The 26,838-nt window shown below is 44.3% G+C and overlaps 1 protein-coding gene and 1 non-coding gene across 3 annotated transcripts in view; one reads left to right on the top strand and one right to left on the bottom strand.

Moving 5' to 3' along the window:
- Positions 1-26,838, top strand: part of RIIAD1 (regulatory subunit of type II PKA R-subunit domain containing 1) — a 43,389-nt gene that overhangs the window by 2,890 nt on the left and 13,661 nt on the right. The window contains exons 3-6 of one of the 2 annotated variants that reach the window (XM_077946772.1): positions 3,327-3,373; positions 4,516-4,643; positions 5,238-5,819; positions 13,108-13,200. In XM_077946772.1, the coding sequence (XP_077802898.1) occupies positions 3,327-3,373; positions 4,516-4,586 (118 nt within the window). In that variant the 3' untranslated portion in view covers positions 4,587-4,643; positions 5,238-5,819; positions 13,108-13,200. The remainder of the gene's footprint in view (positions 1-3,326; positions 3,374-4,515; positions 4,644-5,237; positions 5,820-13,107; positions 13,201-26,838) is intronic. The other variant, XM_002801775.4, reaches the window with a different exon arrangement.
- LOC114674943 (U6 spliceosomal RNA) lies at positions 25,748-25,851 on the bottom strand. The gene has a single exon (XR_003726035.1). It is a non-coding gene; the product is annotated as a U6 spliceosomal RNA (small nuclear RNA).

The following is a 26,838-nucleotide window of genomic DNA, read 5'->3' as shown; positions in this document are numbered from 1 at the left end:
CTGTCCCTAAAGCTACTCCACCTGAAATCCTCCTGACCTCTTTTCCTGGGTGGAGCTTGCGGAGGGTTTCGTGTTTGAAGTTTTAGGGTTTACTTTTGTTTGTTCAGTGTCCTTGTTTCCTTTGATTGGTACCAGGATGAACCAGAATCAGCCTCTGTCCCTGCTGGTCACCTCACATGGTCCTTCCTGTGAGAAAAGAGGAAGGGAGAAGTGAGGGCAGAGTCCTGAGCACCGTGCCTGTCCTTGTCTGTTCTGCAAATCTCTGCTGTTGATTCATTCCAAGCCAAAAGAAGCTCTGAAGGGTTCTTTCTGGGAAGCAAACTCCCCACTTGGGTTTTTTGGATCCTAATGATTTATGGCCATTCAGCCACAATTCTCCAGCCTATACTGGTAAATACAGTGTACCAAACTCTTGACACCTTGAGTTTTGGACCTGCAAAATGGAAAGAGTAGGAATCTGACTTATTTTAAGGTACACGGAAACCTTGGGTTTTGTGCTGCAGATATGAGATAGCCAGGTATGAAATTGTAGAAAGTCTTTTTTTTTTTTTTTTTTTTTTTTTTTTTTTTTTTGAGACGGAGTCTCGCTCTGTCGCTCAGGCTGGAGTGCTGTGGCGTGATCTCGCCTGACTGCAACCTCTGCCTCCCATGTTCATGCCATTCATTCTGCTGCCTCAGCCTCTCGAGTAGCTGGGACTGTAGGTGCCCCCCACCACGCCCGGCTAATTATTTTGTATTTTTTTTTAGTAGAGACAGGGTTTCACTGTGTTAGCCAGGATGGTCTCAATCTCCTGACCTCATGATCCACCCGCCTCGGCCACCCAAAGTCCTGGGATTACAGGCGTGAGCCACCGTTTTTTTGTTTTGTTTTGTTTTGTTTTGAGACAGAGTCTCTCACTATCACCTGGGCTGGAGTGCAGTGGCACAATCTCGGCTCACTGTAACCTCCACCTCCAGGGTTCAAGCGATTCTCCTGCCTCAGCCTCCCAAGTAGCTGGGATTACAGGTGCCCACCACCAGGCCCGCTAACTTTTTGTATTTTTAGTGAAGATGGGGTTTCACTATGTTGGCCAGGCTGGTCTCAAACTCCTGACCTCATGATCTGCCTGCTTCAGTCTCCCAAAGTGCTGGGATTACAAATACAGCAGTGATCATGTCCTTCCTTGGCTGGAAGAATCTTCAGTAGTTCCACAACATTGCTTTTTTGGGTTTATTTTTAAAGATTCTATTGAAATATACTGAAAAGTGACATATCCTAAGCTAGATGAACTGTCACAGGGTGAAAATACACATGGTACTATTGTTCAGATGAAGAAATAGAACCTTACCAGCACCTCACACCCTTTGTGCCCCTCCCAGGCACTCCCCTTAAAACAGTAGCTAGTATCCTGACTTCTGCTAGCATGGATTTATTGTGCACTTTTATATTTTATATGAATGGAATTCTACACTACGTGCTCTTTTGTGCATGTTTCCTTTTGCTCAGTGGTATCTTGTAGATACTCCTTTCTCACTGCTGTATAATATTCCATCATGTGTTATGCCGTGTTTTGTCTATTTCCATTGTCTTTCAGACTGCGTATAAATGTCTCTCCCCAGCATTCAAGGCCCTCTGTAATAGAGCCTCTTCTGTTTCCCACTACTCCCTGCATTCGTCCCTCACTCCAGCCAGACCACATTTCTGATCATTCTGCTGACCCCATGGAGCTCAGGCAAAGATGGCCCCTTGAGTGCTCTTTTGGACTCAAGATAGAAAGGTGTCTACAACCCACTTCCTACCCTCAAGGAAGTTGTAGTCTATAGAACACAAACTGTTTCTCTTTCTGAGCCTTTGCTCTTGCTGTTTCCCTGGATCTGGAATGTTCTTGTCCCTCCACCCTCATCCCGCCTACTACAATCCCATGTGTACTTCAAGGGTCCTCTCAAATGCCAGCTGCTTTGTGAAGATTGTTGGGTTCCTCCTCTCAGTAACCTCTCTCCCCACTCTGATCTCCCAGAGCACTATTTAATATCCTCTTTAGCACTTGTCAGAGGTTCCTTGACCTTTTGGACATTTGAAAACAAACCTGTTCCTTTTTACTTGCCTGTAAGTTATTTGAGGTAGGGCTATATTTTATTTTATTTTGAAAAAAGCAGTCACTCATATCCAGTGCAATTACACAAATTTGTGTTCAATAATTATCAAAATGAATTGAAGGAGAAGTGGGGCAAAATTCTTGAAGCTTAGGATAAGGAGGGGCTTCCTGGGGAGTTGGGAGGCCTTGGCCAAGAGAACATATTATAGATAGCACTGACCTTGGAGTCACAAGACCTGGGCCCTCTTTACTTTATTTACCAAGTTTATGAACTTGGGCAAATCATTAATCTTTTGAAGGCTTGGTTTCTTTGGATGTAAAATGGGGGCATAATAATGGCTGTTTCACAGGGTTGTTGTAAAGTGAGACAATATTTGTGAACATACTTTATGAACCATAAAACTCTATGCAATATGAGGCATTTTCAACTCTCTAGTGGCATTGGCCCTGCAGGTGTTACCACAGTGTCTCTTTGCTGGACTGAGGGGCCAACAACCATCTGAGGTCCATCTTTTAGCTCTGTTTATTGTATCTCCCTCTGCCCCTTGAATTCATGGTTAAGCTTACTCAGGACATTGTGGGGCTGCATATCTCCCACCAGTCGTGGGCCAGCCGGCATGTTCTTCATCTTTGCCTCTTGCCCTTGGCTTGAGATCTGGTTCAGTGAAAATGGTCGTTGAGGCTGGGTGCCGTGGCTCAAGCCTGTAATCCCAGCACTTTCGAAGGCCGAGGTAGGAGGATCACATGAGCCTGGGAGTTCGAAACCAGCCTGGACCCACATAGTAAGACCCTGCCGCTACAAAAAAATTAGCCAGCGCAGTGGCACACGTCTGTAGTCCCAACTAGTCGAGAGGCTGGACATGGGAGGATCTCTTGAGCCAGGGAGGGTGATCACGTCACTGTACTCCAGGCTGGGTGACAGAGCGAGACCCTGTCTCAAATAAATAAATAAATGCACCATAAAAAAGGTTGTTGATGGAATGACAAGCCCCACTTGACTGCAGCACAGCTCTTTTGTGACGTAAGCAATATCCTAGTGTATTGACATTTAGGATGCTTTGCTCCTTGCCTTAGATATGGAGTTGAAGGAAAATCACGAATGAAAGGGTCTTTGTCAGGAGTCTGCGGATTTATTGACTCCCAAGATGGTTGTGTCTCAGGTTACTCTGTGAAAGCACAGGACATGAAGTGTAGCCACAGCCTGCCTTAAAGTCTGCTTTACCTCCCATCCTATCCCTTCGTGTTTTCCAGAGAAATATTTTTGAAAAGACCAGACAACATCCTAGAATTTGCTGCAGGTGAGTAAGGCAGCATCGGTTTTGGGTATCTGACAAAGCCAGCACGGGGAGCATGTTTATGAGTTTAAACTTGAATGAGCCCAGGATTCTCCCTGCGGAGTCTGGGGTACTCCTTCACCTGATGTCCCCCAAGGGAACTTTTTCTCAGCTTTTTCTTTCCTCCACCATCATTTCCTCAAAATGAGGACAGACCAGAAATGAGGCAGAACTTCCTCATGGTGAGGATGGTTAAGAATTTTGAGATTCCCAAAGGAACGTATCAGCAGCTTTTCCCTTGGTAATCTTAAAGCAGGGCTCTCAACCCTAGCTGTGCATCAGAATCACCTGGGGAGCTTTTAGAAATACTGATGCTCAGGCCCCACCCCCAGAGAGTTTTATTTAATTAGTCTGGGGTGGGGCCCAGCATACAGGGCTTTAAAGACTCCCCAGGTGATTCTAATGGACTGGGTGCCCGAGATGCCTTAAGGTCAATGGTATTTAGAGGGAAAGGGATGGGTCCAACAATTTCTTGGGTCCTGTTAGTCCTGAGAATTGGGTACCTCCCAGACCTCAAACCATTGCTAACGGAATCTCAATACGCCTTTGCTAGCGCAGCAGATGCTGCCTGTGATTCACAGTATGCTGGGTGTATAAAAACCCTCATCTGGCGTCATCCTGCGAGAGCTTGGCTCTCCTCTGAGAGGGTATTCTCAGAGAAGGCGTGATAGCTCAGAGACGGGAGCTGGCAAGCCGAACTGAGACAAGAATAATACTTGGCATTTATTTGGGCCCCAAGATGGGCCTGGAGCAGAAAACCCAGAGAATCCCTGAGCCCTCTGATGGCTCTCTGTGCGTCAGCAGGCGGAGGAGCAAACGGTGCAGCACAGGGTAGGTGGGGGGTGGGGGCAGGCACAGCGTGGAGGGGCGGCAGCCAGCCTCTGGGCGCCCTTCCTGGGAATGTTGGAGCTGGCAGACTCAGAACTGCTTGGGTGGGGGCAGTGACCGCTCATTTTACCATATTACATTGTAAAGCAGGGCCACTAGTAGCAGTCCTGCTAGTACCAAGCCATCCTAACTTTCTGGTGGAGTAAGCTGTTTCCTTCCGTGGGTAAGTCTTTTCCCTTTGGGTATAGATGATGTCTTCTTTTTGATTTTTATCCCAGACTACTTCACGGATCCAAGACTTCCCAGCAAAATTCACATGCAGCTAATTAAAGACAAGAAAGTGGCTTAATTAGCAACATCATGATGCTCGGCTGTTGGGAGAGACCAGACAGAATCCAGCCTCAGGGTGGGTGTTAACCTCACTTACAGACAGAGGCTTCTTTACTCTTGCGAAAATAAGCTGTGGTTTATTGGTCCAGGGTGTGAAAGAAATCAAGTGGAGAATTTAAAAGAGAAGTTTAATGCAAATGTTTAGTTTTTCCTATACTGTTTTGGGGGAATTAGGGACTGTGACGAGAGGCCCAGGGTTGATCTGTCATGTCAGTATCAGGAAGCTTCTTAATGTAGTGGAATGGATTAAGAGAGTGGAAGTGGGAGTACAGTAGTTCAGGGGTAAAGATGGCAACAGCGAGATGGGGAGGGGACCATTAGCATCAAGATGATGTTCCTGCCGGTGGCCTTTCCCGTGTGACCTTGGTGGTGAGAGGAGAGATGTTTCCATTGCTTCTGGAAGGGGTGGGAGCAGTTTCCCTCCTTGCATCTTGGATTGGGCACTTTCCCATTCCTGCCTCATCTTCAAGCCAGGCTGTGCCATTGAGGCCACCACAAGTTTTTCAGGCAGAATGATTCCTGAAATGATATTGAAAGCTGGGATTAAAAAAAAAAATGAGGTGAGAAAAGGTCACACTCCTAATCTAGTGGAACCATTTTTGTTTTGCAGGGTCATCTGGAGGCATGAGAGCCCTCCTGCCATCAGTGTGGGTTTCCAAGCTGCCTTGGGCTCTGTCTACTGTCGCAAAAGCTTTCAAAGATATTCATTAAACACAGACCTTCCAGCTCTCTCTGCTTTATTTCACTCAAGAAGAGGAAGCCATCCTTCATGGGAGGGCTGCTCTGCCCCACTTTGGCGTGCGAGGCAGCAGGCCCGTTTCTGCTTTCAGGGCGGCCAGGGGCCTCTTGCTGGGTCAGTGGGCTGTCGTGCCCACCCCCTGAGAAGAACACAGCTGATCACGGGGGCACAGAAACAAGCGAGTCCATGCTTCAGCTGTGGTTTTGTTTTCTTGTTTATCTTACTTCCTGGGTTACTGTACAGAGTGTAAGGTGATGATTAACTTTGATTTCCATAGAAGCAATTGTAAGAGGAATTGGGCTGGAAGGACATCAAGATAATGTGAGATTAGCCACAGAAAACCCATTCAGGGTCATGGATATTGTGAAATATGTGCCCACCGAGGGATCTGGGAGTTGTGGGCTTTGTTCTTGAGGACTCTGGGGAACTTGCTGCCCATCCACTTGATTTCAGGTAAGAGGTATGGGAGTGGACCAGATGGCCTCAGGAAGTCCTTTTCAGGCCTAGGAGCTTAGGGGTCTTTCATGGTTATGTCCTACCCCTCTGGCCTGCACGATCCGCTGGCTCCACTGTAGAAAGAACCTCTCACCTGTGCGTTACGTGTCAACATCACCATAGCAACAGAAGCCCAGACCAAAGCAGGGGTTGTATTATTTTTATCTGCCTTGTCTCTGTCGGCCTTGTTCCTAGCTGCCGTCACCTGCAGTAGTAGAAAGGGCAACAAAACAGCGTGTTTAAAGAACTATTAAAACTATACATAATAAGCTATGGAATAGGAACTTGAGGAGTTATTTTTAGTGCCTTCAGAGTCACACTTCAGGAGCTATGGCACTGACAATAAGATATCCTTCTTTAGAAAATCCAAACGAACACTTTAGCAAAAAACACACATCTACTAAGGACCTCTGATGTGAAGTGTTGTATTAGACAATGCGAGAACCTTTCCTGGGGAAAGAGACCTGGAACAATGTGGGGAGAGAGCAAAGCATTTTCCAAGATGCTGTAGCACATGATTTAATACTGGGAGAGTATAGTGGTTCATTCTTGGGGGAGTTTCCTGGCAGAAATAAGAAATCCTTTTCTTATAAAATATTTACACTTAAGGGACATTTCAATGCCTTCCTGAGTAAAGAACGAATTTAGCACATGTTCATAGGGCATCTACTTTGTGTGAGATGCTGTGCTATGTCCTGGGGGCAAGACATAAAGATAGTCCCGCCACAGAACTGTTTATAGTCTGAGGAGATGGGCTTCTTTTCTCCCATAACTTTACCTGTCTGAATATCTCACCTATTAGACTGAAAGCTCCATAAGGGCAGGGACCAAACCTGAAAATCTAACTTGTTCACTACTGAATTCCTGACTCCTAGCAGTCTTTGGCAAATAGCAGGCACTCAGCAAGCATTTGCAGAGAAAATGCTTGTCTGCATAATTGAATGAGCAGTCGCATTACATCAATCGCTATACTGGCAATTACATACCTCTGATGGAAGTAGGTACATAATATAAGGGGAGGTAGAAGAAAAAGCACCAGGTTTGTCTGGGAGAGTGAGGGCAATCCCATGAGAACTGGCATGTGATGGATTAGAAAGGGTTTGCCAGCCGGACATGGTGGCTCACACCTGTAATCCCAGCATTTTGGGAGGCCGAAGCAGGCAGATCACAAGGTCAGGAATTTGAGATCAGCCTGGCCAATATGGTGACACCCTGTCTCTACTAAAAATACAAAAATTAGCCAGGCGAGGTAGCGCACGCTTGTAGTCCCAGCTACTCGGGAGGCTGAGGCAGAAGAATCATTTGAACCCGGGAGGTGGAGGTTGCAATGAGCCGAGATCGTGCCACTGCCCTCCAGCCTGGGTGACACAGGAGACTCAGTCAGTTTCAAAAAAAAAATTTAAAAAAAGGGTTTGACAGGCAGACCTGGGACAAGAGTAGTCAAGAGCAAGGATGACTCTGCTGAGCAGGATGGTGGTGGCAGGTCCTGTTTGTCACCTGCTTGCCCTTATCCTTTTCTTCCTTGCTAACGGAACTCCAGGTTTGCTGAGGGCAGCAGTGGGTTCAGCCCCAGGTAGTGGATGGAATTTGGTCTGGTCCAGCCATAACAATGGCATTCCCTGACTTCCCAGGCTTCCTTGCAGCTTGGGGCAGCCATTTATTCATGGGCTAGAGGTAAAAGTGTGCTGGGGGTTCTACAAAAACCTTTGCTTTTCTTAACAAAAAACCAGAGTTGGGGACAACAGATTAGGTTGGAATAGCCCTCCCCTTTCTGGTTTGTACCTGAATGTGATACCTCGAGCTATACAGTCATCTTTTTTTTTTTTTTTTTTTTTTTTTTTTTCTTTTTTGAGACAGAGTGTTACTCTGTTGCCCAGGCTAGAGCGCAGGGGCGTGATCTTGGCTCACTACCACCTCTGCCTCCCAGGTTCAAGCGATTCTCCTGCCTCAGCCTCCTGAGCAGGTAGGATTACAGGCATGTGCCACCATGCCCGGCTAATTTTTGTATTTTTAGTAGAGACGGGGTTTCACCATGTTGGTCAGGTTGGTCTCAAACTCTTGGCCTCATGTGATCCGCCCGCCTTGGCCTCCCAAAGTGCTGGGATTACAGGCGTGAGCCACCACACTCAGCCTGAGCAGCCATCTCAAGACCATGAGGTAACCAGTGTGAGGGTGAAAGCCAGACTTCCAGAACAGCAGAAAGGGAAGATGGGGAGACCCTGGGGTCTTGATGGCATCTTTGAGCACTTAAACAGCCCAGAAATCACCCACCTACCTTCAGACTTCTTGGCAAATGAGAATAGTGAATCTCTTTTGTTTCAAAATCAAAGAGTTTACATCCTGTTCCACCACTTACTAGATATCTGGCCTTGTCCAAATCGCTTCACTTCCTTGAGCACTGGGTTTCTCATCTATAAGACCTACAATACCCACCTCTCCAGGTCGTTTGGATTAGAGGTAAAGAATGGACAGTACCTGGTGCATGGGAGATGTTTGCTAGTGGCATACCCCCTGGGTGATGTAGGAAGTACAAGGGTAGGTGTGGTGATAGGAAAAGCCAGGTAAGAAGGTAGGACAAATCAAAGGGTACTGTGTACTAGGCACAGGAGGTTAGGATTTTATCTTGTAGGCAATGGAGAGCTAGCAAAGAATTGTAAGCCGAGGGGAATTGATAAAGAGATTTGCATTGAGAAGGCCGGGCGCAGTGGCTCATGCCTGTAATCCCAGCACTTTGGGAGGCCAAGGTGGGTGGATCACCTGAGGTCGGGAGTTCGAGACCAGCCTGACCAACATGGAGAAACCCCGTCTCTACTAAAAATACAAAATTAGCTGGGCCTGGTGGCACATGCCTATAATCCCAGCTACTAGGGAGGCTGAGGCAGGAGAATTGCTTGAACCTGGGAGGCGGAGGTTGCGGTGAGCCGAGATCGTGCCATTGCACTCCAGCCTGGGCAACAGAGTGAAACTCTGCCTCAAAAAAAAAAAAAAAAAAAAAAAAGAGATTTGCATTGAGAAAGTATAATAGCGTGGAAGACAAATTAGGGGAAACTAAGTCTAGAAATGGGAAGACCTGTAGGGAGATGATCATAATTGTCCAAGCTGTTTGGGCATGGTGGCTCACACCTGTAATCCCAGCACTTTGGGAGACTGAGGCGGACTTGAGGTCAGGAGTTCGAGACCAGACTGGCCAACGTGGTGAAACCCTGTCTCTATCAAAAAACTCCACTAAAATTAGCTGGGTATAGTGGCGCACACCTGTGTTCTCAGCTACTTAGGAAGTTGAGATGGGAAGATCGCCTGAGCCTGGGAGGTCAAGGCTGCAGTGAGCCGAGGTCGCGCCACTGTACTCCACTGTACTCCAGCCTGGGCAACAGTGAGACTCTTTTTTTTTTTTTAAATAATTGTCCAAGCTGTCATTGTCTGTCACCTGCACCATTTCAGTTGCTTCTTACCCTAGTCTCTGCTGACTCTCTGTCCACTATTTCAGTTGAGAATGTATTTAGGTGTAGGTAACAGAAAAAGAAATTTATAGTGACTTAAACAAATACGGGGTCATTTTTCTCACCTAAACAGTTCAGCAGTAGGCAAGAGTCAAAGGGTCAATGATGTTGACAAGTACCCAGACCAGGTTTTTTCTGTCCTCACTCTACCAGCTTAGCCTGTCCCTTCGTGGCTGTGAGGCCTCCTGCACTCTCAGGTGTCCTCTTTACATTTCAGGCAGGGAGAAGGGCAGAGAGCTGCACCAGCTGACTTTGTCCCTTTTTATCAGCAAAGACAAGCTTTCTCCGAAGGTCTCCCACCTCCCCCTCATGGGCCAGACCAGGGTCACGCGGCCTTTCCTAAGCTCAACAGAGACCAGGAATGGGAGGAAAACTGCTGGGTGAGACCCACATCAGCATCTGTCCCACCTGCACTCCCTGATCCATCGTCCATGTAACAGCTGGGATAATTCTTGTTTTAAAGTTTAATTTTATTGATTTTTGAGACAGTCTTGTTCTGTCACTCAGGTTGGAGTACAGTGTAGCTCACTGTAACTTCAAACTTTTGGGCTCAAACAGTCCTCTTACTTCAGCCTCCCTAGTACTAGGACTACAGGTACATGCCACCACTAATTTAAAAAAAAATTTTGTAGGCTGGGTGCGGTGGCTCACACCTGTATTCCCAATACTCTGGGAAGCCAAGGCAGTGGATCACTTGAAGTCAAGAGTTCGAGACCAGCCTGGCCAACATGGTAAAACCTCATCTCTACTAAAAATACAAAAAAAAATTAACTTGGTATGATGGCACACAATTGTAATCCCTACTACTTGGGAGGCTGAGGTAGGAGAATTGCTTGAACTCAGAAGGCAGAGGTCGCAGTGAGCTGAGATCGTGCCATTGCACTCCAGCCTGGGTGACAGAGCAAGACTCCATCTCAAAAAAAAAACAATTTTTTTTTTTTTGTAGGCATGGGTTGCCTAGATTGCCGTGTTGCCCAGACTGGCTCAAACTCCTGGGCTCAAGTGATCCTCCTGCCTCAGTCTCTCAAAATGTTGGGATTATAGGTGTTAGCCTTCATACCTGGCCTAGAGTGATCTTTTAAGAAACTGAAATCAGAGTATGCCCTCTCCTGCCTAAAACCCATTAGTAGTTTCCCATGAGCTTAAAATCCAGATGGCACTCCAGGGGCTACAAAGCTTTGCAAGACCCCATCCACCCCTCAGACTTACCTACTCTTTCCCTCTCACTTCACTATGTTCTAGCCAGACTGATCTTTTTTCTGTTCCGCAAACATGCCAAGGTAGTTTCCATTTTAGTGCCTTTGAACTCTCCCTGATTTCTCTGCTCCAGATGTTCACATGGCTCGTGATGGAAGTTGGAATGCCCTGTGCTGAAAGGAAGAGAGAACTCCACCATGAGTGGCTTAAACAAACAGGGCTTGCTTTTCTCCCATAGCGAGTCTGGGGGTGGTGGCTGCTGGCCTTGGTTCAGGGCCTGCATCTCTCTGGAGTTGCCTTTCTTTCTCTCATGATCAGAGGAGGACCAGGAGGACCAGGAAGGGACTCTGCCAATGCAATTGTCTTTTTTTTTTTTTCCAGAAAAGTGAGAGCTTTCCCTCCACCACAGCTGACTTTCATTGGCCAGAACTGTGGACGTGCCTCCTCTTGAAGGGAGGCTGGAAAATGGAGTATTCCAGCAGCCAACAGTGCCCTAGACAGCTTCTTGTCACTGCCACAGAGTCCTTTCCTAGTGAGCCAACTAAAGTAGCCTCCCCCAAATATTTTTCAATATTTAACTAAAAAATACCTCCCCTTTGGCCAAGCACAGTGGCTCATGCCTGTAATCCCAGCACTTTGGGAGGCCAAGGCAGGTGGATCATGAGTTCAGGAGATCGAAACCATCCTGGCCAACATGGTGAAACCCCGTCTCTACTAAAAATACAAAAATTAACTGAGCGTGGTGGCAGATGCCTGTAATCCCAGCTACTCGGGAGGCTGAGGCAGGAGAATTGCTTGAACCTGGGAGGCGGAGGTTGCAGTGAGCCAAGATTACACCACTGCACTCCAGCCTGGAGACAGAGTGAGATTCCGTCTAAAATAAATATATATATATATCCCCCTAGTCATTCTTCTCACATCACTTTGTTTTGTTTTCTTCATATCCCCTATCACTGTCTGATACTATCTTGGTTATTTTGTTGTTACTATCTGTGGCCCCAAGAATGCATGCTCCAGTGAGGCCTTGTCAGCCCTGTTCATCACTCTGTGACCAGCACCCACAGTAGTGTCTTTTTGTACAGATGGGTTGCCCAGGTTGCCTTGTTGCCCGGGCTGGTCTCAAACTCTTAGGGTCAAGTGATCCTCTTGCCTCAGTCTCTCAAAGTGTTAAGATTACAGTTCTGAGCCTCCACACCTGGCCTAGAATGATCTTTTAAGAAACTAAAATCAGAGTATGCACTCTCAATGTAACCTCCACCTCCTGGATTCCAGCAATTTTCCTGCCTCAGCTTCCTGAGTAGTTGAGATTACAGGTATATGCCACCACACCCAGCTAATTTTTGTATTTTTACCAAGTTGGTCAGGCTGGTCTCGATCTCCTGACCTCGTGCAGCTGCTCAATATGCATTTGCTGAAAGATAAATCGATGGGGTGTTGGAAGACCGAACTGCAGGGTGAGGCCTTGATATATGCAGTGGCATGAAAACGGGAGGTGAATTCTAGACATATTTAGGAAGGGGAATTGGCAGGGCCTGTAATTTGAATGGGGTGGAGTTATTACAGAAGTTGTAGATTCTAGAATGACTTCCAGGTTTCTTGCACGGGAAGAAGAAGAATGCTGGAATCATTCACTAATACAGAGGGGAAGCAGGTAGGGGCAGGGGAAATGGGGAGATGAATTTTGGCCAAAAGGTTTCCACTGAGTTTGCAACTGGGTCATGGTAATGTGAACATGAAATAACTTCAGTGGGGTAGGCAGAAGTCAGATTGCGGTAAACTTGGTGGCAATTGTGAGATGAAGACATGGAAGTATATTCACAGTGCCCTTGAAGACAGCTTTCTAGGAGCATGGCTGGGAGAGGAAATGGAGAAAGGGCAGTCGTTGGAAGGGGAAGCAGGGTCAAGGGTGGGTTCTTGTAATGGGAGATGCTTGAGCATCCAGTAATTTGATGCTTTCATCTCTTCTGATAGATTTTACTTTTAAGCTAAAGTTAGGAGTGTCTTGGAATTGCTGTGCAGATTGCATCTGATATCCTGAGAGCAAATACACAAGCTAATAAGCTGGCTACAGGCAGGCCTGCTTTGCCACCTAGTGACCTTCAGCAACCCCTCCGTGTCAGGTTCCTCGTCTTCAAAATTGGAGCAGTAGTTCTCCTTAGGCTTGCAGTAAGGATTGCCTCAGTGTGTGGTTGCCTTGCTGTGTCTACCGGGTGGGAAGGAAGGGCAATGTCTGGAAAGCAGGCCACTCTCAGTCTAGCTGGACTGGCCTCTGCTGCCCTCTCCTGGGCATGTCTGCAGAGTTGACATGCTGTTCAGAGAATGCAGGCTCAAGGCCTGAGTGGAGTGTCAGCAGGAGGGAGAGAAGAGGAAACAAGGCTAGGCTGGGAGTGGGAAAATAGTAACAAACACACAGATTCCTGTAATAGAAAGTTCTTTAGATGTTACAAAGACCAGGGCCTTAGCCCTGGGCAGTGCTGCTTCAATGAGTACCTTAGATGTTTACTTCTTTCTTTTTTCTTTTCTTTTCTTTTTTTTTTTTTGCGATGGAGTCCACAGGCTGGAGTGCAGTGGTGATATCTCGGCCCACTGCAACCTTTGCCTCCTGAGTTCAAGTGATTCTCATGCCTCAGCCTCCCGAGCAGGTAGGATTACAGGCATGTGCCACCATGCCCAGCTAATTTTTGTATTTTTAGTAGAGACGGGGATTCACCATGTTGGTCAGGCTTGTCTCAAACTTGTGATCTCAAGTGATCCACCCGCCTTGGCCTCCCAAAGTACTTGGATTATAGGCGTGAACCACCATACTCATTCAGTGTTTACTTCTTTAAAGTATCTGAAGAGAAACCTTGCAAATTGATTATTCATTCATTTATTCATTCACTTATTCACTCATTCAACAAATATTAGGGCATATTATATACTCAAGATGCAAAGTTTTGGGAATAAGACACACTCCTCAAGGAACCCATGGTCTAGTGAGTGAAGACAGATATATAGATACATAATTACAGTACAATTTCAAAAGTAAAATGTAAGATGCACAGTGTATTCTTGATTACAAGTATTCAATAGTTAATATGTTTTGGATCTGTGTCCCCACCCAAATCTCAGGTCAAATTGTAATTCCCAATGTTGGAGGTGGGGCCTGGTGGGAGGTGATTGGATCAGGGCGTGGTTTCTCATGAATGGTTTAACACCATCCCCTTGGTGCTGTTCTCATGATAGTGAGTTCTCTTGAAATCTGGTTGTTTAAAAGTGTGTAACACCTTCCCACTCTCTCTTGGTCCTGGTACTGCCATGTAAGATACTTATTCCATCTTTGCCTTCTGCCATGATTTGAAGCTTCCTGAGGCCTCCCCAGAAGCAGTTGCTGCCATGCTTCCTGTACAGCCTATGAAACCATAAGCCAATTTTTCTTTATAAATTGCCTGCTGTCAGATAGGTTTTTTGTTGTTGTTGTTGTTGTTTTTGAGATGGAGTCTTGTTCTGTTGTCCAGGCTGGAATGCAGTGGCACAATCTTGGCTCACTGCAACCTCTGCCTCCCAAGTTCAAGTGATTCTCCTGCCCCAGCCTCCCGAGCTGCTGGGATTACAGGTGTATGCCACCATACCTGGCTAATTTTTTTGTATTTTTAGTAGAGTCGGGGTTTCACCATGTTGGTCAGACTAATCTCAAACTCCTGACCTTGTGATTCACCCACCTTGGCCTTCCAAAGTGCTGGGATTACAAGAGTGAGCCACTGCACCTGGCCTTCAGGTATTTCTTTTTTTTTTTTTTTTTTTTTTTGAGATGGAGTCTCGCTCTGTAGCCCAGGCTGGAGTGCAGTGGCCAGATCTCAGCTCACTGCAAGCTCCGCCTCCCGGGTCCACGCCATTCTCCTGCTTCAGCCTCCTGAGTAGCTGGGACTACAGGCGCCCGCCACCTCGCCTGGCTAGTTTTTTTTGTATTTTTTAGTAGAGACGGGGTTTCACCGTGTTAGCCAGGATGGTCTCGAGCTCCTGACCTCGTGATCCGCCCATCTCGGCCTCCCAAAGTGCTGGGATTCCAGGCTTGAGCCACCGCGCCCGGCCCAGGTATTTCTTTATAGCAATGTGAGAAGAGACTAATTCATAAAATTGGTTCTGAGGAGTAGGGCATTGCTATAAAGATACCCGAAGATGTGGAAGCAGCTTTGGAGTTGGGTAACCGGCAGAGGTTGGAAGAGTGTGGTGTGGAGGGCTCAGAAGAAGATAGGAAGATGAAGGAAAGTTTGGAACTTCCTAGAGACTTGTTAAATTGTTGTGACAAAAATGTTGATAGTGATACGGACAAAAAGTCTAGGCTGATGAAGTCTCAGAAGGAGATGAGGAACTGATTGGGTACTGGAGCAAAAGTCACTTTTGTTATATGTTAGCAAACAACCTGGTGGCATTGTGCCCCGTCCTAGGGATCTGTGGAACTTTGAACTTGAGAGTGATGATTTAGGGTATCTGGTGGAAGAAATTTCTAAGGAGCAAAGCATTCAAGATATGGACTGGCTATTTCTAACAACCTATCTCATATGCATGAGCAAAGAAATGATGTAAAATTGGAACTTATATTTAAAGGGGAAGTAGAGCATAAAAGCTTTTGAAAAATGTTCAGCCCAGTCATGTGATAGAATAGAAAAGCCCATTTTCAGGGGAGAAATTCCAAGCAGGCTACATAAATTTGCATAAGTAAAAAGGAACCAAGTGCTAATATCCAAGACAATGGGGAAAATGCCTTGAAGGCATTTCAGAGACCTCCACATGCAGTCCCTCCCATCATACACCAGGAGCCCTAGGAGAGAAGAATGGTTTCGTGGGCCAGGCCCAGGGTCCTGCTGTCCTGTGCAGCCTCAGGACACTACTGCTCATATCCTGGCCACTACAGTTCCAAAGGGGCCAAGGTACTGCTCAGAGGGTGCAAACCCTAGGCCTTGGTGGCTTTCATGTAGTGTTAAGCCTGTGGGTGCACAGAGTGCAAGAGCTGAGGCTTGAGAACCTCTGCCTAGATTTCAGAGGATGTATAGAAAAGTCTGGATGTCCAGGCAGAACCCTGCTGGTAAAGGTGGAGCCCTCACAGAGAGCCTCTATTAGGGCAGTGCAGAGAGGAAATGTGGGGTTGGAGCCCCCAACACAGTCCCCACTGGGGCACTGCCTAGTGGAGCTTTGAGAAGCGGGCCACCACCTTCCAGACCCTGAAATGTTTGAGCCACTGACAGCTTGCATCCTTAACCTCAAAAAGTTCCAGTCACTCAATGCCAGCCCATGAGAGCAACTGTAGGGTCTGAACCCTGCAAAGCCATAGGGCAGAGCTGCTCAAGGCTTTGAGAGCCCACTTCTTGCATCAGTGTGCCCTGAGTGTGAGACATGGAGTCAAAGGAGATGATTTTGGAGTTTTAAGATTTAATAACTGCCCTGCTGGGTTTCAGACTTGTGTGGGGCCTGTAGCCCCTTTCTTTTGACCGATTTCTCCCTTTTCAAACAGGAATATTTACCCAATGCCTATACCGTCATTGTATCTTGGAAGTAACCAACCTGTTTTTGATTTTACAGGCTCATAGGTCGAAGGGACTAGCCTTGTCTCAGATGAGACTTTGGACTTTTGAGTAATACTGGAAGGAATTAAGACTTCAAGGGACTGTTGGGAAGGCATGATTGTATTTTGCAACATGAGAAGGACATGGAATTGGGAAGCATCCAGGGGTGGAATGATATTTTTGGATCTGTGTCCTCTCTCAAATATCATGTTAAATTGTAATCCCCAATGTTGGAGGTGGGGCCTGGTGGGAGGTGATTGGATCATGGGGGAGGGTTTCTTATGAATGGTTTAGCACTATCCCCTTGGTGCCTTTCTTGTGATAGTGAGTTCTTGTGAGATCTGGTTGTTTAAAAGTGTGTAGCACCTCCCCCAACCCTTGATCCTGCTTCTGCCATGTAAGATGCTCTCCCCACTTTGCCTTCTGCCATGATTAGAAGCTTCCTGAGGCCCCTCTGGAAGCACATACTGCCATACTTCCTGTACAGCCTGTGGAACTGTGAGCCAATTAAATCTCTTTTCTTTATAAATTGTCCAGTCTCAGGTATTTCTTTATAGCAATATGAGAACAGACATAGCTTTGTTAGGAGTAATTTTTTTTTTTTTTTTTGAGATGGAATCTCGCTCTGTTACCAGGCTGGAGTGCAGTGGTGTGATCTCGGCTCACTGCAACCTCCGACTCCATGTTTCAAGTGATTCTCCTGCCTCAGTCTCCTGAGTAGCTGGGATTACAGGCATGCACCACCATGCCCAGCTAATTTTTGTATTTTTAGTAGAGACGGGGTTTCACCATGTTGGCCAGGATGGTCTCGATCTCCTGACCTTGTGATCCACCTGCCTCAGCCTCCCAAAGTGCTGGGATTACAGGCATGAGCCACTGCACCCAGCCAGGACTAATCTTGAATAAAATCCAAGCACAATGTCTGTCTGGCTTTGAAATACACCACTGTATGATTTCTTTTCCTCTGTGATGCCCCTTCAATGGTAAAGTAACATGGTAAAGTAACCTTGTGAAATTCCACAACCAAATCAACCAGGAAGAAAGAGTAGCTGTTTAGAGCTGTGAGAAGTATCTAAAAAATATTTATCTAGGTGAGAAGTATAAAAAAAATGTATCTCAGTTCTCATATTTAAAGGTACTATAGGCCAGGCACAGTGGCTCAGGCCTATCATCCCAGCACTTTGGGAGGCCAAGATGTGTGGATCACCTGAGGTTGGGAGTTCACAACCAACCTGACCAACATGGTGAAACCCCGTCTCTATTAAAAATACAAAAAATTAGCTGGCTGTGGTGGTGCATGCCTGTAATCCCAGCTACTTGGGAGGCTGAGGCAGGAGAATTGCTTGAACCCGGGAGGCGGAGGTTGCAGTGAACCAAAATTGCACCATGGCAGTCCAGCCTAGGCAACAAGAGCGAAACTCTGTCCCCAAAAAAAAAAAGAAAGAAAGAAAGAAAGAAAAAAAGGTACTATAGTGGTTACTGTGGTGCCACCCAGATGTCCACCCCCATCAGGACTGAAGCATTCATCCTTGTCCTGCCCCTAGCACTTCTGGGGATTTTGGGTGACTGACAGTTCCCAGTTGCACTAGCATCTCTGGAAATTTGGGTGACTGACAGTTCCCAGCTGAGCTTCCTCCAGGAGTTGCCCTCAACTGAAAATTCATTCAAGATTATGCCCCCTCCTAAGACAGCCTGCATCTACTGATCAATGTGGAAGTATATTCCCCTGCATGATTCTGATTTCCTTGTCTCGGTGGGGCACAACTCTGCAGGGCCACAACAGTTCCTGAGTTCCTGCTGTCCAGTTCTAAGGCCCTCACTTTCTCCCAATGTTGTTGATCCTGAGAACATGACATAATGAACTTCTTTTACTCAAATCTCCATCTAAGAGTATTTTTCCCGAGGAACCCAGCCTGACAGTCAGTGCCAAGAGTGCTGAGGAAGCACATTCTAAAATGAGATTCTAAACTGGAAATACCTGCTGGCCCGCTGACAGGGAGGGCCACTAGCAGTAGGTGGAGCATGGAAATTCCCTAGCAGGGGATCAGTGCAACTGTCAAAGCTTTCACTAGTGCTGAACTGGGATGGGATCCTGGGGGAAGGCAATGCTTAGTGGGGGAAGTATATCAGGTCGGATAAATATATCAGATTTTATAAAGACAATGGAATTGGATGGCTAGCTGGAGGCAATTAATGCATTGGACAAAGGCAATGAAAGGTTGAGGGTGACTGATCACCAAATAAAGTCTAAGAGTGAAAGCCCAAGGCCCTCCTTAGCAACTTAAAAGACGTTTTTTATCTTTTGCATCTAGAGGCCCCCAAAAATTGAGAATAAGTTCCAATATTTAATTGTAAGAGTTGCAGAATTCTCAACTCTGGCAAGAAGAAGTGAGACCCTGAGACATAGGAGTGGCGGCAGCTGGGTTAATGCTTTAAAAAATCTTGAATTTTTAAATTCTCCATCTTTTGGGCCTGCAGAAGTGCCCACTTGTTCCTGGTAAAGGCTATCACTACTTCCTTACTTAAGGATGATAGAGAAGCCTCTGGCTTGCAAGACCACACAGGTTCCCTTCAAAACCTACCCCACCTCCTCACCTGATCTGCAAACCAATAACTAGGATTAAGTCCTTTTAGAACTCAGCTAAGACTCCCCTAAGAGAAAACATGCACTATGCCCTGGAGATTCAAGAGGACCAAACTAGCAAATACAGGTTGGAGATGTATGGGACTGGATTCTGAGGCTATTGGATCAAGGAGGGTGGGACATAAAGTTTGATAAGGGAGAATATATGGATATGTGAGCCCATTCTTTTTTTTTTTTTTTTTTTTTTTTTTTTTTTTTTTAAGACAGAGTGTCACTCTTGTTGCCTAGGCTGGAGTGCAGTGGTGTGATCTCAGCTCACTGCAACCTCCAGCTTCCGGTTTCAAGCGATTCTCCTGCCTCAACCTCCTGAGTAGCTGGGATTACAGGCACATGGCTGCCACCACGCCCAGCTAATTTTTGTATTTTTAGTAAAGATGGGGTTTCACTGTGTTGGCCAGGCTGGTCTCGAACTCCTGACCTTGTGATCTGCCCCGCCTCAGCCTCCGAAAGTGCTGGGATTACAGGCATGAGCCACTGCACCCGGCCTATGGGAGCCCATTTTTATGATATGGTATTTAATACTCTGACAAAGACCCCAAGAGATGTTGCTAACATTCTGATAGTGTAACTAAGTACCCCATTTTCCAAGTGATAGTTTATTTTTTTCTCTCATTTTCTCTTTTCTCCTTTTCCAAATGCAGTTATAGCCTTTTACCTCCTCTTTACCAGACACTTCCTACAAGGCAAGTTCATCTAACTGTGTGTTTAGAAGTCCCAGAGCAGAAGGTTACCTGAAGAGACAACCTACAAGTTGTCTCTTGTAGACAAGCAGGAGGTTACCTGAAGAGACAACCTACAAGTCCATCTACAAGCCAATGTGTGCCTGCTATGAGACTCTCTCACCTGGAGAGTTTTGGGCTGCTTTTCCCATGAAGGCACCAGTAGTCACCAGCTCGGCCACCCAGTAGAGAAGGCACCAAAGCGAGTATGCAGGCACCCCACTTGCCTGCTTCTTCCTCTGCATGCCATTTATATCAGCATGCCAGGTCCCCTTTTAAAAGCATCTGCTTTCTGCTCCAAAAGCGAAGTGATACCCTAAAAGCCGGAGGCTATACCTTCTTCCCTTAAGCTAACTGGAATAAAAAGTCACTTTCTTTATACCAGACCTTGCTCTTGTTAATTGGACTCTGCAAGCAGCAAGCGACTGAACCTGTTTTGGTTACAATAGGATGGCTCTGGGAAGCTTGGAGAAAGCCATGGCCCACATTAAGTGAAGTAGGCATGTGAGAACTGCTGTGGCAAACAGTGGAAGAAGTATTAAATGGCTCAAAAGAGTGGGCCTGCTAGGCCAGGCGTGGTGGCTCACGCCTGTAATCCCAGCACTTTGGGAGGCTGAAGTAGGAGGACTGCTTGAGCCCAGGAGTTCAAGCCCAGCCTGGGCAACATAATAAGACCCCATCTCTATTTAAAAAAAAAGAGTGGGTATGCTAGAATTAATATGTTATGTAAAGTCAGAAAACTCACCAAATGCTTATGTTCCATCAGACATCCCAAAGAATATTCACTTTCTTTAAAAGGCTCAAAAGAGTGGGCATGCGAGGCTGGGCGTGGAAAGAATACTCAGTTTCTTGAAGTGATGAAGAATGTGCTGGTAAGAGAAGCTCAGGGACTGCTGTTCTCTGTAGGCCAGGGCTGACATAGGGTATCCGGTCACAGAGCTGGGCTTACTGAGAGCAGAGGGACGTTAGGATGCCAGAGTCAAAGTAGCAGAATTATTGTGCTGAGCAGAAAGGTTGGAGAGGTAGCCAGGGTCTGACCAGCAGAGAACTTTGGCGATCATTAATAGAGCATGGCTTCCTGAGGACAAGATAGATGGCACTCAACAAAGATATTGTTCAATGCATTAAAAAACAAACATACAACAACAAAGAGATTAAGGATGGATGATTAGGAGGTGGAGGGCAGCCACCCTGATAAAAAGTTACAATTCCTTACTGTTTCTGCACCCACCCAGCTTAAAAAAAATTCATCTTTATTGAGGCATAATTGACCTACATTAAAATTCACCCATTATAAATATATACTTTAATGAGTTTTACAGATATGTACAGTTGTTCAGCCATTAACACAAGATATGCAACATTTCCATCATGCCCCCAAATTTCCTTGTGGCCAGTGGTGCGCTGGATCCCACTTACGCCACCTTGTGAGATCCAGTTGTTAACTAGCCTCTCTTCTCTACTAAATGGTCAGTCACGTCACATCGGTAACTTGAAATTGGCAATGGAGGAGTATTTACACCATGGAAATCAGCGAATGCTACAAACCAGGGCTCCCTCTCCACCAAGAGCCAGTTGTTAAACATTTCCCGGGACACCACTGCTCATTCCCCTCTGCAGTCAATTCCCATCCACAGCTCTGGCCCCTAGCAACCACTGATAAATTGCCACTATGGTCTTGCTTTTTAAAGAATATCACATAAATGGAATCATATAGCATGTAGTCTTTTATGTTCAACTTCTTTCATTACACTTTTAGGTTTATCACTGTTGTACATATCATTTATTTGTTCCTTTCTCTTATTGGGTAGTATTCCATTGTTTTTGCAGCAGCGATGGATGTTTGGATTGTTTCCATTTGGGGACTATTATGAATAAAACTCCTATGCACTTTAACATATCATTAGTAACTTTTCATTTCTCTTTGGTAAATATCTGGGAATAGGATTGCTGTGTTAAATGGTAAGTATATGTTTTAACTTTGTAAGGAACTACCAAACTCTTTTCCAAAGTTCCTACCCCATTCTGCATTGCTACCAGCAATGTATGACCAGTTTATCTGCATTTTTAGCAGGATTTGGTGCTGTTGCTTTTTTTTATTTCAGTCATTCTGATAGGTGTGTAGTAACATATTGTGGTTTTAATTTACATTTCTCTGATAGCTAATCATGTTGAGCATCTTTTCATATGCTTGAATAGTCTTTTGGGTGAAATATATATTCATGTTTTTTGCCCATTTTCTAAGTGGATTGTTTGTGGGGTTTTCTTTGTTTTGTTTCTTTGATAGGGGTTCACTCTGTTGCACAGGCTGGAATGCAGTGGCATGATCATAGCTCACTATAACCTGGAACTCCTGGGCTCAAGTGTTCCTCCTTTTTCAGTCTCCCATGTAGCTGGGTCTACAGGTGTGCACTGCCACACCTGGCTAATTTTTAAATTTTTTGTAGAGATGGAGTCTCCCTATGTTATCCAGGCTGTTCTTCAACTCCTGGCCTCAAGTGATCCTCCTACCTTGGCCTCCCAAAGTGCTGGAATTACAGGCAGTTTTTTTTGTTTTGTTTTGTTTTTACTGTTGAGTTTGAGGGTTTTTCTTTTTTAAATATACTGAAGATACTGGTGCTTTGTTAGATATGTGATTTGCAAATATTTTCTCCCAATATCTTGTCTTTTCACCCTCTTCATATGGGCTTTCCAAGAGCAAAAGTTTTTAATTTTGATAAGGTCCAAAATCTCAATTTTTCTTTTCATGAATTGTGCTTTCGGTATCATATCTAAGTACTCTTTGTCTAATCCTAGAATTTGAAAGTGTTCTTCTATTTTAAAAATAAGTTTTATAGTTTTACATGTTACATTTAAGTATTTAACCATTTTGAGCTAATTTTTGTAGAAAGTATTAGACTTAGATTGAGTTTCATTTTTTGCCTATGGCTGTCCAGTTGCTGCAACATCATGTGTTGGAAAGGCTAGCTTTCCTCCAGTGAATTGATTTTTTTAAAAATTGAATTGAGGTAGTACCTTTTGATTGAATTGAGGTAGTACCTTTGTACTACCTCAGCACTATGTTGAATATAAAAACATTCAGACTTTCACCATTAAGTGTAATGTTAACTGTAAGCTTTTTACAGGTACTCTTTTTCAAGTTAAGGAAGTGTCTCTGTATTCTTATTTTTCTGAGAGTTGTTTTTTTCTTTAAATCACAAATGGGTGTTATTTTGTCAAATGAGTCTTCTGCATTACTTGATTTGATCTTGTGATTTTCTTCTTTAGAGTTTTAATCTGATGGATTACATTGATTGATTTTTGAATATTGAACCAGTCTTACATCTTTGGAATAAGATGGGTGTGGTGTGTAATGCTTTTTATACATTACTGATATCTGTTTTTTTTTGCTTTTTTGTTTTATTTTTTTTGAGACGGAGTCTCGCTCTGTCGCCCAGGCTGGAGTGCAGTGGCCGGATCTCAGCTCACTGCAAGCTCCGCCTCCCAGGTTCACGCCATTCTCTGGCCTCAGCCTCCCGAGTAGCTGCGACTACAGGCGCCCGCCACCTCGCCCGGCTAGTTTTTTGTATTTTTTAGTAGAGACGGGGTTTCACCGTGTTAGCCAGGATGGTCTCGATCTCCTGACCTCATGATCCGCCCGTCTCGGCCTCCCAAAGTGCTGGGATTACAGGCTTGAGCCACCGCGCTCGGCTGACTGATATCTGTTTACTGATACTTTGTTAATGCTTTTTGCATCTATACTCATGAGAGATTTTGGTTTGTACTTATTTTATACTGTTTTGTCGTTTTCCCGCTCAGGGTAACACTGGCTTCATAAATGAAGCAGGAACTGTTCTTTCCTCCTCTATTTCTATTAGGTAGAATTGGTGTTAATTCTTCTTTAGACATTTGGTAGAATTCTCTAGTGAAACTATCTGGGACTGGAGATTTCCTTTCCTAGGGAGTGGGAGAAGTTTTAAATTATGAATTTAATTTCCTTAATAGTTACAGAGCTATTTAAATTATATATTTTATATTGGGTTCATTGTGGTATTCGTGTTTTTCGGTTTGGTCCATTTTGTCTAAGTTGTCAATTTACGCATATAGATCCGTGGTATTCCCTTATACTTTGGATGTTTATAGTGATAAGTTGTTTCATTCCTGATATTGGTAATTTGTATCTTTTTGTTTTTCATCAGTTTTGCTGGTGGCCTGCCAATTTTAATAATTTTTTCCAAAGAAAGTTATTTGTTTTATTGATTTTGTTCATTGATTTTTAAAAAATAAATCTCATTGATTTCCTGGTTTTTTTTTTTTTTTTTTTTTTTTTTTGGTATCTTCATTATTCCTTGCTCATGCTTGCTTTGGGTTTAGTTTGCTCTTCTTTTTCTAAGTTCTTGAGGTGAGAATTTAGATTATTGATGTTGGACTTTTTGATTTTCCTAATGTATATATTTAATGCTATATTTTTTCCCTCAGCACTGCTTTAGCTGTGTGACAGAAATTTTGATATGTTGTGTTTTCAGTTTTATTCAGTTCAATGTATTTCAAAACTCTTTTTTTTTCTTAAATCATCCAGTGGAATTCCTGGGTTTATGCAATCCTCTTGTCTCAGCCACCTGAGAAGCTGAGACTTCAGGCTTGCGCCTTTGCACTCAGGGCATTCAAGATATTTTTTAAAAATTTCCTTGAAACTCTCTTTGACCCATGGGTTTTTACGAAATGTGTTGTTTGACTTCTAAGTATTTGAAAATTTTCCTCCTATCTTCCTTATTTTTGAGACGGCGTTTCGCTCACTCTTGTCGCCCAGGCTGGAGTGCAATGGCGTGATCTTGGCTCACTGCAACCTCCAACTCCCAGGTTCAAGCAATTCCTGCCTCAGCCTCCCGAGTAGCTGGGATTACAGGTGCCCACCACACACCCGGCTAATTTCCGTATTTTATTAGAGATGGGGTTTCACCGTGTTGGCCAGGCTGGTCTTGAACTCCTGGCCTCAGGTGATCTACCCGCCTTGGCCTCCTGAAGTCCTGGGATTACAGGTGTGAGCCACTGCTCCTGGCCCCCATCTTTCTATTATTAATTTGATTCCATAGTTGTCAGAGAACATATTGTATAGTGCAATCCTTTTTAATTTGTTGAGATTTGTTGCATGGTCTAGGATACGGTCCACCTTGGTGTATGTTCTGTGAGAGCATTAAAAAATGTGTACCCTGCTGTTGTTGGGTGTAGTGTTCTATGTAATGTCAATTAGGTCTTGTTGGTTTGATGATATTGTTGAGTTCTTCTGTATAGTTGCTGATTTTCTGTCTAGTTGTTCTATTCATTGTTGATAGAGGGGTGTTGATGTCTCCAAATATAATTGTGGATTTGTCTATGTCTGTTTTGAGTTCCATTAGTTTTTGCCTCACACATTTTTCAGCTCCTTTGTTTGGTGCATTTAGGATTATTATGTCTTATCGGTGGATTGACCCTTTTTATCACTATATGATGATCCTTTTTGTCTCTGATAATTTTCTTTGCTTTGAAGTCTACTTTATCTGTATAGCCGCTTTTGCTTTCCTTTGGTTAATGTTTGTCTTTTTTTGAGACAGTCTCACTCCATCACCCAGACTGGAGTGCAGTGGCACCATCTTGGCTCACTGCAACCTCGGCCTTGTGGGTTCAAGCGATTCTTGTGCTTCGGTCTCCTGAGTGGCTGGGATTTCAGGCGCCCACCACCATGTCTGGCTAATTTTTGTGTTTTTTTAGTGGAGACGAGGTTTCACCATGTTGGCCAGGCTGGTCTTGAACTCCTAACCTCAAGTAATCTGCCTGCCCTGGACTCCCAAAGTGCTGGGATTACAGGTGTAAGCCACCATGTGTGGATTTTTTTTTGACAGAGTCTCACTCTGTCACCCAGGGTGGAGTCCAGTGGCACAATCTCGGGTCATTGCAATCTCTGCCTCTGAGGTTTAGGTGATTCTCCTGCTTCAGCCTCCTGAGTAGCCTGAATTACAGGTGCCTGCCACCAAGCCCAGCTAATTTGGTTAATGTCTGCATGATATAACTTTCCCCATCCTACTTTCAGCCTGCCTATATCATTATATTTAAAGTAAGTTTCCTGTGGAGAGTACATAGTTTGGGTCATGCTTTTTAATTCATTCTACTAATCTTTATGTAGTTATTGGTATGTTAGGGCTTAAGTCTGCCAATTTTTGTTTTTGTTTGTTTTTTTCTGATTTTGGTTTCTTTGTTTTCTTTTCCCTACCTCCTAAAGATTACTTGAACATTTTTTAGAATTCTATTTTATCTATGGCATTTAAAAAAATATATGGAGCCCTTCACAAATTTGCGTGTTATCCTTACATAAAGGCCATGCTAATCTCTCTATCCTTTCAATTTTAATATATGTGCTGCTGAAGTGAGCACTTTCTACAGTGTTTTTGAGTATATTTGCATAGCTTTCTTATTGATTGTTCTAGGTATTATATTATATATACACATAATTTATTACAGCCTACTGTTGTCATTATTTTACCAGTATGAGTGAAGTATGGAAACCCTACCTCTCTTTGTCCCTGTTCCCTCTCTAATTTATAATTTCTAAAAACATTCCCTGTACATACCTTTAGAATAAAATCAGACAGTGTTGTAATTTTTGTTTCAACTGTCAAACATAGTTTAGAAAATTCGATAGAAGAAACGTCTATTGATTTTACCCATATTTTTTGCTAACTGTGTCTTTTCTTCCTAACGTTCCAAGATTTCTTTTTTCATTGTTTCCTTTCCATTTAGAGAATCTCCTTCAGCCACTTTTAGAGTAGGTCTACTGGTGACAAACTCTTTTTGTTTCCCTAAGAAAACTTCCGATAATATCTTAGTTTCCTCTTCATTCCTGGAGGATTTTTCTTTCTGTGTATAGAATTCTATTTCTTTCTGGTTATAGAATTCTGAGTTGACCGTTATTTTCCTTCAGCCCTTGAAAAATATTGTACCAATTCCTTCTGACTTCCGTGATTTCTGATGAGAAATCCATTGTCATTGAATTGTTTGTTTCCTTATAGTGACATTTTCAAGAGATTTTTTCTTTGATTTCAGAAGTTTAATTTTAACATGCTTGGCACAGATTATTTAGGTTTATCTTGGTTGAGGTTTCCTCAGCATTTTTTCTTTTTCCTTTTCTTTTTCTTTTTTCTTTTCTTTTTCTCTTTTTTTTTTTTTTTTTTTTTTTTTTTGAGACAGAGTCTGACTCTGTTGCCCAGGCTAGAGTGCAGTGGTGTGATTAAAGCTTACTGCAGCTTTGACCTCCTGGGCTCAAATGATCCTCTCACAGCTGGGACCACAGGTGCATGCCACCATACCTGGCTAATTTTGTGTGTGTGTGTGTGTGTGTGTTTGTTTATTTTTGGTTTGGTT

This window comes from Macaca mulatta, chromosome 1 (assembly GCF_049350105.2).
Source record: "Macaca mulatta isolate MMU2019108-1 chromosome 1, T2T-MMU8v2.0, whole genome shotgun sequence".
Lineage (NCBI taxonomy): Eukaryota > Metazoa > Chordata > Mammalia > Primates > Cercopithecidae > Macaca > Macaca mulatta.
Note: the sequence above shows the minus strand (reverse complement) of the source record. Positions and strands in the feature narration are given on the sequence as shown.